This window comes from Falco biarmicus, chromosome 2, assembly GCF_023638135.1.
Source record: "Falco biarmicus isolate bFalBia1 chromosome 2, bFalBia1.pri, whole genome shotgun sequence".
Lineage (NCBI taxonomy): Eukaryota > Metazoa > Chordata > Aves > Falconiformes > Falconidae > Falco > Falco biarmicus.
The window spans coordinates 22,274,348-22,287,738 of NC_079289.1; the positions used below are offsets into that span (position 1 = coordinate 22,274,348).

Genomic DNA, 13,391 nt, shown 5'->3' on the forward strand with positions numbered 1-13,391 from the left:
CACTGTAGTGGTAAAATTGGTATTTTAAAACTTTTAAGTGCCTATTACTATGGTGCACTAAAGCTCAGAGTTCTCATCAAGTTAATTCCCTGCAGTACTAAGAAGCTTGCAGGACAGACTGTTCCTGCCTCTGTAATTTTATATCCGGTACTTTTAACAATGGAAATAAAATATTTAAGCTGGTCCTGTGGGATAGAGCACAGGACTTTGCTGTATCTTATGAAAGCAGCAGTATCACAGTTGTTTTCAGTGTCTTGTTTCTGAAAGCAATGCAGCACCACATATTCTTTAGAGGCGCTTGTCTTCTGTACATGCATGCATCTGGGTATTAGTGAAACTCAAATACTAAACTTGGAAGAAAAATAAGTATTTCAATAAAAGCAAGGAGTATCCTCAAATCCTCCCCTCATAGGTAAAGTTTTGACATCTTTTATAACTTGTCAATATTCAGACAAACATTCAGAATAGTAAGCAATGATCAAGATGAGGAGAGTTGTTTATTGCCTCATAATATCCTCCATCATTAGGAGCACACAGAAAAGGAAAAATATTTCATTGTAGTTGCAACTTTGTGAACAACGAATGAAAGATCTTTTCTATGGAGACAGAAGCCTTTACAAAGCAGCTGCAAGGTTGCACAAAGGCACAAGACCCTTGGCCTCCATCCAGCCTGATGGACCAGCAGGTAATTCCATAAGAGGAAACATTCAGTCACTCCCTGGCAGGCAACATACTGTTCCAGGAGCTCAGGAAAGGGGTATTTGGTGCAACAAGCAAGAAGCAGTAAGAAATAGGAGGACTGTCAAAAGTCTAATCATGCCAGAATGCCTAAACAGGAAAAAATCTGTATTACTAAGGTCTTACAGAGATTCAGAGTGTCTGACACACACTTTGGGTTTGGGGAGAAGCTTCAGTTGAGACAGGACAGTTAGCCTACATGTCTCATCATATTAAGAAACTGTTCTTACCAGATACAGAAGTATATATGCCAATGAATGTTCTTCTACACCATATCAGAGACCATATGCTACATGTATGACATAAGCCATCCTAAAAGAGCTCAAACATTTTGCTGATTACTAAGTTACAAAGTTAATTTGTAACCCCACTGGCAAACTACAGATACTTGGGTAAGCCACCTCCCAACTGAAGAAAAAAGACAAAAGCCACCACCAAACTCGCCCCAGACTCCACAAAAAACACTCAACCTAATATCCATACACACTTTTGTTTCAACACAGCACTGATAACATTTATGCTTCTAAAATTATTTTTACAAGCCAGAAGGCTAAAACCAAGGCTCGCCAACAGTTAGACCTGGGTTTCACAAAAACAACCTTGCTGTAGCACCTCTGGGTTAAAACCTGGCTACCCTTAGCGCTCACACTGACAGCTTCACAACAGCTTTGAGTAGGAAGTGAATAATATTATATTCAGTAGAGAAGGCAGGGGAATTTCAGTGAGAAGTAATTGTTCAAGTTGGAACATCCCCAAAATACAGGGGTTAACACACTAATGCTTATGGAAAGAAAAATACACGAGTGCTATGAATTTCTCATGGAACAAGGTATTCTAAATCACAGATTTATCTTTCTTCTAAAATAGCATACGTTGCAGCAGCATAGTGTTTTCTCATGTGTAGTATCTACGGAATGTTTATTTTCCAATTTGGGAAGTGTAGCACTAAACATAGCACTGCTGGCTGCTCCTGCTCAGAAACTGAAAAGACTGGTAGCAATTTGGACAAGGTACTGCAGCATGGCAAAGAAGCTGATCCCAATACCATTTGGAACTGTTTGCGAGTTATCGCACCACTGCTCAAATTTCACTTGCATTGTATGAAATTCATCAAGTGAAATACTAAGATTTTGGTCACCCAAATACTAGGCTCACAACGTAAAAAGGCAACAGATGGACTTTAGAAATAACACCTAGGGTAAACAGTAGTTGAACAAGAAACTTGTTTTATCAGGACATACAGTGTACTTTTCCTACAAAATTGTTTCTAACGAAAAATGAAAGTCAGTTACATTTAGCTGTATTCGTGCCTTTCCTCCAACTTTTTCCAAATAATGGAAAATTCACTTACCAGCATGTAGAAATGGTTAGAGAAATAGGAAGTTCAAGGTGACTGTAGTAGAATATTTCAGGAACTAGTTCTTCATTCATAATTGCACTTACGGGTATGAGAAGTCACTCGGTCATCCAGTATAAAAACAAATCCAGCACTAAAACAGGTACCCAAACTGGCCTGAAGCATACAAGTTCTAAAAACACACTCCAAGTGTATTCAATTATTTTTCATTAATAACTACAAAAAAGTGAACATTTTGCCAAATTGTGAATAACAGTGGAAACTGGAATAGCGGTTCAACTTTGAGATTACTTGGACTGAATCATTTCCTCATCCCAGACACACAAAGAATATGATTCTAGTTACAGTTATGGTCCTAATAATGGGATGAAATTAAGCAAAAGAAATGTTTTTTAAAAATCATTTAAGTTCACGCTGTGAGACAAATGAATAGGTACCAAAGGGAAAGAGTGAAACATACTTCAACTGTGTCATTTAAGAAACAAATAACAGTCAAAACATTATCTTTAACTACTCTTCTAGTGTCAACAAAAATAATTCTAGGACAGTGAGTAAGTGGTTACAGATGTTTCTGACTTGATAAGCATGTATTTCCTTATAAGAGAAATACTCTGAGTCTGGGATGTTAACTTGGTTTATTCATTTAATTGATACAGCAGCATTTTTGAGAAACATTAGTACACTTAGAGTCAAGTCTTTGCTGTTTGGGTTCTCAGTTGACCAGACAAGCAACTACAATTGCCAGTAATTTTTTCTCCCCTTCAAACACCAGCTATGTGCTTGAACGATTTAAGCTGTAAGTGAGGCTCAGGAGCTGTCGTAGCTCAGGACACTGACTAACACGAACAAACAGAAGCCAGAACATTCAGCAGAAGCTCAGTTGCTCAAAAAACAAGATAATTACCAAAATTTTTTAGACCAGCCTTCTCCTAAATTTTGCCCATTTCCAACACAGAATCAGTGGCATTTTGCAAGTTTACTTAGCTCTTGCAAAGCAGACTATAGGCTTTTAAGAAAGATAGTTCTAAGTCCCAAGACTGCTTTACACACACCTACATACACACCGGACAGTTCAGGCAATCATTTCCCATCATCTGTGAGTAAACGCTATCCAAGAGTGCAGAGCGCACCACGTCATGCTGCAACCCCAAACCCTCCTCCCGCTTCAATTATCTACATACATTAAAGCTGCTGGAATGGTTCTTCTGTGCTTTTCAAAGTCATGAGATGAATATTGCTGTCATGAGTTGTCAGAAGTAGAACAAAAGAATGAGCATTGATAATTTAGTAGGTGACAGATGAGGGAAAACATAAGATGTACATACAGGAAGACATAAGGCATCCATAATTTTCTTTGGGACCAATTAGTGTTAGAATCTGTTTGCATACTCTTAATCAGAATTGTGTTGCAATTTTTTGTCACAAGAATTGGGATCTTTTCTAATGAAAGTCAACAAGACACTTTTTTGATTTAATAAACACACACATTCTGAACTACAGCACAGAACAATCACTTTGTCAAATATGAGGCAACAGTGTAAGACTTACAGGCATAAATATTTACAAGGTATTCCAGATGTTCATTTTGTGAGCTATATTATTAGCACCTCCTCCACATGACGATCTAAGACCAGAAGCATCCAAGCTATGGCCTTACAACCCAGAGTGCTGAGACAACTTCCCTCTTATACCCTCATCTCCTCGTTACCTAGTTGATGAAGTGACATTAACAATTAGCAACAGGTACTTTTCACAGGCTTTTTTCCTTTCTTTCTCCCACCTTCTGCTTTCATTTATTAAATCCCTTCCCTTTTAACACCTGAGCAGACACCCTAGGGAAAGGGCACCCTCATTTCTGTTCTCTGAGTGATGTTTGTGGGTGCATGTCCTCACTCCACCCACTCTGCATACTATTTGAAATAACAGCACAAGTGGAAAACCAGGGGATTTTATTGTTGGGGGTGGGTGGGGGAGTGTTTAAAGAACATGCATTTTCTGACCTTTTTTACTTCTTCCCTCAGTTCCTAGCCATTATCACTACAGCTCCACAACTGCTCAGGGTACTGAGAGCAATAGTTTGTGTCACTATCACCTAACAAAGCTATTTGGTGAGGTTAGGCATAAGTCCTGCAGTCAATTCTTAGATACTGAGCAACAGCTGCTCACCTTTCATACCTAAAAGCTATCAATATCATGCCAATGTAGTAGCCATGAAATGGCAAGTATCTCTGTGGAAACAGCAGACAGTCCATAGAAATCACTGTTGCTGAATTTCCTCAATTTCTGTTCATGCCGCATCAGTTTACAGATCTCTGCAGAACAGGACATCTGATAAAAGTAGGGCTTAAAAGCTGACATCGTACAGCAATCTAGACTTCTTTTGGTGTTCCTCTTGCTTAAAGATTATCATGAGCCAGAATCCAGCAACAAGATAAAACCTCAGGAACACTCAATTGCTCCAGACAGACACTGCAATCTCTTTTACTAAGAGCAGGCTGCAGGCTGATGAAGTCACTGTACCTTCACTGAATTTCCCATGGTTGATGTCTACTGATTTCTACCAGCACGTGAACAGTAGAAGCAGATGAACGCTGTATTGAAAAAGCCACACATCATGAAGAGCGAGTGGTGTTCCAATAGAGACAGTCTCATGCAAAAAATGCAGGAAAAGAGGCTGGTTAAAGCAACTTCATTACCTTTAAGCAGAATTCAGATCCAGTGAAGCATCTGTGTCTCTTTAGAGGGACAGGATAGAGCAAAAGCACTTCCTTGTACAAGCCATTTTTTCACAACTGGCTATGAAATAACCAAATAAAACTGACTGGCCTCTACATCAAATTATACACAGTGGATGTTTGAAGTGAGTGATAATCATCCAAACGTTGTATGGCAACTAATCTCCTCCATTTAGGAATATACAAGTTCTAAACTGCAGCTCTAAGAAGTCGGGGGGTGGGGGGTGGTGCTGCTTTTGCTACAAAGGCCCAAACACTCTCCAATAAAGGCATCAACTCATCATTCCCTCAGCTGAGCAAGGCTTTAAGTACAAATGATTTAAGTACAAAAGTTCAGTTTAACATTCTTGTTCTCCAGATACATGTGCGGAAAAGTAATGCTCCACCCAAACAACATCCTAGCACCATCACCTCACGAAGTATTGCAGAAATGGCCAGTAATACAAGAAAAAAAAAAAAAAAAAAACACAACACCCTAAAACAGCCTAATAAAGGATGTGGTCCCAGCCTTATGCCACACAGTCTGAAGATGCTTGCTTCATTGTGCGTACAACTGAAATATTAGAGGAAGGGCTACTTCCACTGTCCTACAATTTATTATAAGTAGAAGTACTTTTAAACTGCTCACAGTGATTTTTATGTATACAGTATGATTAGTTTCTTCTCCCTGATACAAATCTTGTTACTATGTCACTAAACCCATATAAAGGCAGAGTCCCTGTCACCTGCAGGAGCGGTATTCAAGAGCAACAACAACAAATCATCCTAAGTCATAAAAAACTATTTCTCAAACACTACATATTTCAAATACAAATATATCAACAGAAGACAGGCTCTTGAGTAGAGAATTAAATATGCTACTGTAACATGCAAGTTAAATACTTCTTGGCTGCTTCTACATTCAAAGCAAAACACAGCCATCTCCTGTACCAGCTAGCTTTGAGAGGTATCAACACTAGATAAATGGTAAAACTCCATTTTGCTATTAAAAAAAATAATCTTCTACCTAAGCCCTAACATTTTGCTGCTCTTTACAAAACATCAATAAAACCAGGTCCTTTTAAGGAACATTTGAAAACCTGAGTCAGGCAATCAACAACTCAGATTTCGTAAATGAAGTCATGAGTTCAATTGCTTTCCAAACTACATTTACTTGCACTGAAAAGTAAGTTTTGCTTGCTCTTGACACTCTGAAATCTCAGTCACTGTGAGGGGAGATATTAAGATCTGTCATTTTCGGGGGGGGGGGGGGGGGGGGGGGGGAACACAAAAACCCACACGACAAAAACAAACCCCAAAACTTTTAACAAGGTTTTTTCTTAGAGAATTGTTCAGTTTGGTTTTGCAAGCTTCACCAAGTCTCCAGAGTCGTCTATTTCCTTCCACTGTGCCAGTGGCCATTAGACACACTGTAACAGTGGAAGACAACCCCATCAGAAGATACCATCTTTCCCTCCTAATGCAAAATGGGGCCAGGTTTCAGTTTCTTTTTCAGATTACCGTGAGGAGAATCAAGTTCAACTACAGTTTATGCCTGAAGCCCAGCAAATGAATATACAGTATACCTTAAGTATATTTAAAAAAAAAAAAAATCTCTGAATGGCAAACGCAGCTGAAACTCTCAAAGACATAAAAAAGTTTTAGTAAATTTATGAAATATTAAGTCCCACGAATTCATGCTATATTTAGACTAGCAACACAACTCCTCCTAAAGTAGATAAACATCATACTGCTAAGTAAAAGACCCAGATCCCCCTCCCAATTAACATTTGTTTGAAGACTAACTCAATTTGACGTTTCCTCTTGCTATGCCAATTACACTTAAACTTCACAGGACAAAGTTTTTAAGTGCACTGTCTTTTCAACACACAAAATAGTATTAAAAACAACCCAGATCAGAAAAAAAGTGGTTTTCTTTCTTCAGTATCTACCACCTACCAAGTAAATTGATAGTTCCTGCAAAAACTTAAGGGCTACTAAAGGCATTCCTGTTTTTTCCCTGTGGATTTAAAACTCAGTTATTTTGGTCCTCTTTTTAAGCCTATGAAATTACATCATGTTCTCCCCTTTGATTTATACTTAAAAGTATTTTTTCTGCATTGTTGCTCAATTTGCCAATTCACTAAATTAAAACTGCTGCTGGCTCAGTCACAAAATATCGTGAGGGGAAATGTTCAATATTACATGTCTCTTTGCAAGACAGGACCATTCATTATCTTCATTTAATTACATATATTAACATAGTATACTTTTAATAAGTTGCAATTTTTGATTTGTTTCAGCTACACAGGTCTTTGACCTAGCTTATCAAATCTTTGAGAAATAAACTAACAAACTGTTTGGGAAGGATCTTTACCAAAGCATTATGATAGGAGTATGAAACTAAGAAACTTGTATTTGCTCAACATTTGTTAACTTTCCAACAAATTAAACAGTGTGTCTGCAACACAAGGTCAATTCCCTTCCTGAGCTTAGTGCTCCCTAAGCCCAAGGTCACTCTGCACAAAGAGAATGCTGACCTTCCTACTGTCCCTGCATCTGCGCCTGTTGCATTCAAGAGAAGATTGCTGTAATTAGGTGAGCTCCTTCTTATAAAACACAAAACTGAAAAAGTGAGAACCCTCCTCTAACACCTCATCCCCTTTTACTCTACCCTCCCCCTGCACCCCTCCTCAAAAAAAAACAAACAAACAGCAAATCAGCAGGAGGAAAAAAAAATCCTATTAAAAAAATATTGGGGCAAGTCATTGCAATTGACAGCTATTTCGAACAGGACTTGAGAGAAGACAAAGAGCACTGGCTGGAAAAACCAAGATATCTGTCCCCAGTCCGAATCCTAGAATCACCCAGGTTGGCAGAGACTTCTGGAAATCAGCTGCTCCAATGCCCTTGGACAAAGCACGTCAGCTAGAGCAGCATGACCAGCACTGTGTCATCTAGTTGAGTTTTCCGTGTCTCATAAGAACAGAGATTCCACAACCTCTCTGGGAAGCCCATTCCCAAGCATTGCAGCACCCACACAGTGAAATCGTGGGGATGTGTTTTGCTTTCAGAAAGACATTCATGGGTTTTGTCTGTTGAATCTTGTCCTGTCACTGAGCACTGCAGAGAAGAACCTGACTCCCTCACCTTCACTCACTCCTATTTTGTATTTATACAAACTGCTAAGCACTCTAAGGTGACTGCTCCCAGCTCTCTCAGCCTCTCTAATCAGGGACTCTCCAGTCCCTTAACTGCCTTAGTGGCCCTGCACTTGCACTGAACTCTCACCATTAAACCTCTTCGTATCTTACACTGGGGATCCCAGAACTAGACAGCACTCCAGATGTGACCTCAACCTGCTGGCAACACTCCTCTGTGCTGCAACCCAGGATACTACTGGCCTTGTTTTGGGGGGGTTTTGGGGGGGCTGGGTGGTGTTTTTTTGTTTTCGTGTTTGGTTTTTTTTTTACCACTAGAGTACACTGCTGCCCCATAGTCAGGTTGTCTACCGGGATCCTCCTTAAAAAAACAACTGGACAAAGCAGCTTTCTAACCTGGCAGCCCCCAGCATTTCCTGGTGCAAGGGACTGCAGCTTCCCAGGCACAAGACTTGGCACTTGCCCTTCCCGAGCTTCATGAACTCTCTGCTCAATTCTTTAGCCTGTCAGGATCCCTCAGGACAGCAGCACAGCCACATAGCCTATCAGTTGCTCCTCCCAGTTTTGCATTACCTGTACACTTGCTGAGGGCACACTCCTTCTGACTGTCAGGGCATTAAAGACTACATTGAACAGCCCCAGTATTGTATCCTACAGTACATGAGTCCAATAGTCCCAACACTTGGAAAGAAACTAGTCAGAGATGGGAAAAGCTAACAGGTTTATCTACCTCAGGTTCATGGTCTACAATTGCTTTGCCATGCAATATTTGCATGCTAATGGGCACATCATAAAAGCAAGAAAGACTGCAAAACGGTACTACAAGGTCTCTATATACTCATTCCCTACAAAGCAGGTCTTGCTTCTAGAACACAGATAAAACCTAGTGTCTACCTAAATCAATAATCCCTTCACAGTTCTCCCCATATAACAACAACAAGCACAATCCCTCACATACAGACGCAGAGTCCTTAAGGCTGCATAATCTTTCCAAATTAAAAATGATGCAGCAGAAAGCTGTATCCAGTAAAGCAGGCCAGCTTTTGTCTGTCATTTTCTTGGTGCTCTTATTTCCTCCTTCTGAAGTAGTCATGACATGGGACCACATCTATGTATGGTTAAATCCACACACAGCAACAAATTCTGCTGTGACTTAGTCAAGCAAGTGGTAGTCTTAACATTTAATAGGGCACATTGCACTGTTATCAATTATGTATGCTATGCAAGAGTGTGTATAAGACAACTTGAATTCATCCAGAGACTTTCTCCAGAGCTGAATTAAACAGTCACACAAACTTCTTGCTACCCAATTCCTATTGCTTACAAAGGACCACTTCCATTACTCCTCCTCTTCAGTGTCTACTATCGTCAGGCAATCTGATTTAATATTTTCTCCTGATCTTTCATAATTTTACAAAAGATCAGACTCAGTTAGGACTGACGGCAGCAGAGAAAATTGCATTATTCGACAGCACTTAATTTCAGTGAAGAACTTAGTTCCTCCTCCATAGCAGCAGTGAAGACACTACTAACAAAGTTGGTTTCCAATGTACTTGGCATAGCAGTGTGCACCCCCACCCAAGCCATAACCACCAGAGGGGGTTGTGATGGCTGCATCCAGCTTACTTGGAACTTCGGCAGACAGATGGCAAAGTGATAGCCAAGGGCTATCTGGAACAGTGAACCCAGCGCTGATATGTAAACGTGACTAAAGTGAATCATATTATTTAACTAATACTGCATAGATCAGGGCCCAACAAGCTCTCCTGCACAGCACTGGGCTGTGCACCAGGACCTCCCCTTGAGTAGGAATGCCTCTCGAGGTTACTCCTTGAGATTGAGTAATTCCATGCTGCAACAGATATTGGGTAAGTGATTAACAGCATGCTGAATTTTGAAATCTTAGCTAAGTAGCATAAAGGATTGATTGCACATATATAATTCTTAAAACATAAACCATTGACCACATCTAGGAGCTGCACCTAGACTCCTGAGGAGTTTAGAAAGGAAATGGGTCCTTTCTGAACCTCATGAGTCAATAGGAAAGTCTCCTTGACGGTTTTGTCTGATCCTGTCCTGTACACAGTAAATAAGTATACCTTGCCATCAAATCTTGTTAAACAACTGTCACTGTCACCATTTAAGTTAGTTATATCAATAAAGTATACTGTTACTTCTTTCTTACACGTGAGCAGCATGACTCCTTCCAAGACTGCTTCCAAGAGGTAGCGAGTTCTACAATCAGGATGTAACCTGAAGCTGACTGAATGCTCACCTTGAAGGTGTACAAGCTCTCCCGCTGCACTGTAGAGGATCCAGTAAGAGAGAAAGAACTGAAATCTTAAATTTGTTGGCCTGTCAGCCTCATGAACACTTTCACAGACCTGTCTGCACTGTAAGAGCAATACCCCTCTACAGTCCTCCTTTACTCCTCCCAGCACAGCCTCACTTTGTTACAGTTCCACAGCAGAGAAATCAAGTATATCGACTAGCTCAGCGTGGCATGCCTCCTCTTGAATATCGCACTGTTGCCCCTACATCTATATCCCCTGTGAGCACTATAAGCATAAAAAGAAAGTTAACATGACAAGTAAGATTTCACAGGTTTCATGTCCATTTCATTACCAGAATAAGTCCCAGAACTTCTTACCTGCAACAAATCACCGCTTTACAGGAAAGTGCCAAGTCCAGAAAGCTCTGCCTGACTTCAAATGAAAGGGCATACTTCAATGTGTGGCCATCAATAATCAGAGCAATATCGTTTTCCTTGCCCAGCGACTCCCCCAAACTGGTACAGTGTTGAGTCAGAGAGGCTCTTGTAGCCTGAAGAATAAACAAAGAAAATAGTGTTTCCTTCTAGTATAAGTAAAGTGCATCTAAACTACAGCAAGGCATCTCTGGACTATGCAATGGAGCACAGTATACACACACGCAAACTAGCACTGACATGAGTTAGTGTTTCCATAAGACCTCAGTCAGACGTATTAATCTGTCACAAATTAGCAAAAGCTGCACCTGTTCGCCTAGGAATACAGGCCTTGTTTCAGTGGAGACTCTGGCATCTCCACTACACACTGCCACATGACACATGACCACAGTAGCTGATACATTCTTTTCAGCTGTAGGGCAGGTATAACCTAATGCCTTTCATTGCTTTTGACACTATTCAAAGTATTACTATTTATTCAAACAGTATTTCCTACTCTAAAAAAGTTTTCACTGACATCTGCTGATGAGGAAAAAAGAAAAAATATAAATCAAGTGTTCATGTTTCACTGTCACCCCAAATTTTGCCATCTTCCTACTGCAGTGAATTTAACACTTATAGAAACCTGTTCTATTCCCATGCAGGTTAGTTTAATCATCAGTTCTAGCTGAGTTAACCACTACTAAATGGTTCAAGAAGTTTCTCATTATCTGAGGTGCACATGCAGTTTTTGATAGAGAAGGTCTTGACACACAGAACACAGAATAACAGAACACAAAAAGCAAACTCTTCAGAACCAGTCAAATGCTACTTTTAGGATTATATACCTTTTCAGTTTTTTTACTTTGTTTTAAAATTTGTCTCAGTGACATATACAACTGGTTTTTGTTTCAGCAAATCCTCATCCATTTCTTACACTAAAAAAATAGAAAATGTACTCCTGCTCATCTTAACTGTGCAGCTTTGAGTAACTGCTAAACCAAGAAGTACACATGCTTCCGCTTATTGTTATTTAAAGGTACTCATTTTGTGACGTGTCTGTGCTGGTCTAAGCAAAATACTTTTTTTTTTTATATAACACGAAAAAAAATCCACTAGAACAGAGTTATAACTGTCAGAAATGAAAACATGACATTTATGCCTCATTGCAATCCATTCATCAGTTTACAGATCCAGATTTCTTTAGAGGATTGCAAAACCACAAACCATTGCTAAGTGCTGCATTTCCTACTTGCATCTCCAGTTTAACAGACAGATGTAAAAAAAAAAAACCAACAAAACTGAAGTAGCTAAAGTAATTATTCTGGACCACACACCTGCTGGTCTAGAGAAACAGGTTACCTCCATGAAGGCCACCAGTGATGTGGTCTGGATTTCTCTTTCTATATTCAACTAAAGAACATGAGTTGGGGGTTTTGCACATGGTTGAATAAACTGAAGTAGTATAGAAACCTGCATACATGAACCCCCTTAAGACGACAGCAGAAGTAATATTTAAGTTGCATCTCTTCAACATCAAGCACATCTGAGCCAAAAAGCTCTATTTCCACATCGTACTACTGAAACAGCGAGAATCAAGTTTACATCCTTAAAATAACTTAGTTCGGTACTCTCTCCAGCATCTATCCATGAAAGGAAGAGATGAGGGAAATCACAAAAAGAAACTTCTAGTACCATAAGGTTATTAATTTCTTGATGTAAGCTTTCACAAACTGTTTCTATGCACTCTGAAGAAAAAAGAGTCATACTGAGATTATTTCCCGCCCCCCCCCTCCCTAAAGTGACAGGAATTTCTTCTGACCTGGGTGCTTGCAGGACTGTTTCTTATTTCTTTCCCCTCACCATGGGTGCAGCGTGTTGTCCTTCCTTACACAGATCTTCCCAGAGGTGCTGCCATCCTGGCCGAGGGGCTCAACTGTGCCCTGCAGAACCGGCCGTGCCTGCCATGGGGCACCCTCCTTGCCAAGGCCCCTGCAGCCCCCAGCACCTTGCCAGACAGCCACACCGCCTGACCAAGAGGAGCGCTATTACAGTGGCTAGAGAAGCTGAGGTAAATTAATTCCGTTTGTTCAACTACTGTTAACAGAGCTAGTCAGCACCCTCCAGGACAAAGAACCACAGGCAGCACGTATAGTGGAAGACCTCCCCTCCCCCCCTTTTTTTTTCCCCTTGTTGCTACACTTCAGCGAAGTTGGGTTAGTGTGGTCTCTCTCTCACTTGCTAAAGACCAAGCACCAACAACAATATGGCTGCTCAGATGTTACACAGCCTGTCAGTGCTCCCCAGCCTCCCAACAGGCATGGCCCCGCAGGCCACCACCACAGCTCCGGCACCTCAAACCGCAGCCCTTGGGAGGGCCCCATTCGGTGCACCACAACAAGCCCTCATCTATTCCTCTCACTTCCCCCCCCCCCCCCCACTCCCATTTTGGTGACAAAGTTTTAGCAAGGTGGTAATAGTAGTATTCACCCTGGCTACAGGTAACCTGACCATAGCCATCAGCAACCACAACCAGGCCAAATCTCACTGCCATCACAGTAACAGCAGGATCACCCAAAATACTTAGGATTGAACACTGCAATAATGTTTTACTGAAATAATCAAGAAAAGCATTCCCTTTCTGTTCAGTTTTTCTGCAAAGGTTTCTATTGCAGAATTACATCAATGATTTTTAAATGCCCATGTTCATAATATCATGGCAAAGGATTTTGTCC

At 40.5% G+C, this 13,391-nt stretch overlaps 1 protein-coding gene across 4 annotated transcripts in view; it reads right to left on the reverse strand.

Moving 5' to 3' along the window:
* The window catches only part of ATP8A2 (ATPase phospholipid transporting 8A2), a 349,988-nt gene that overhangs the window by 198,513 nt on the left and 138,084 nt on the right, over positions 1-13,391 (reverse strand). For all 4 annotated transcript variants that reach the window (XM_056328949.1, XM_056328950.1, XM_056328951.1 and 1 more), the window contains one exon: positions 10,621-10,793. In XM_056328949.1, the coding sequence (XP_056184924.1) occupies positions 10,621-10,793 (173 nt within the window). The remainder of the gene's footprint in view (positions 1-10,620; positions 10,794-13,391) is intronic.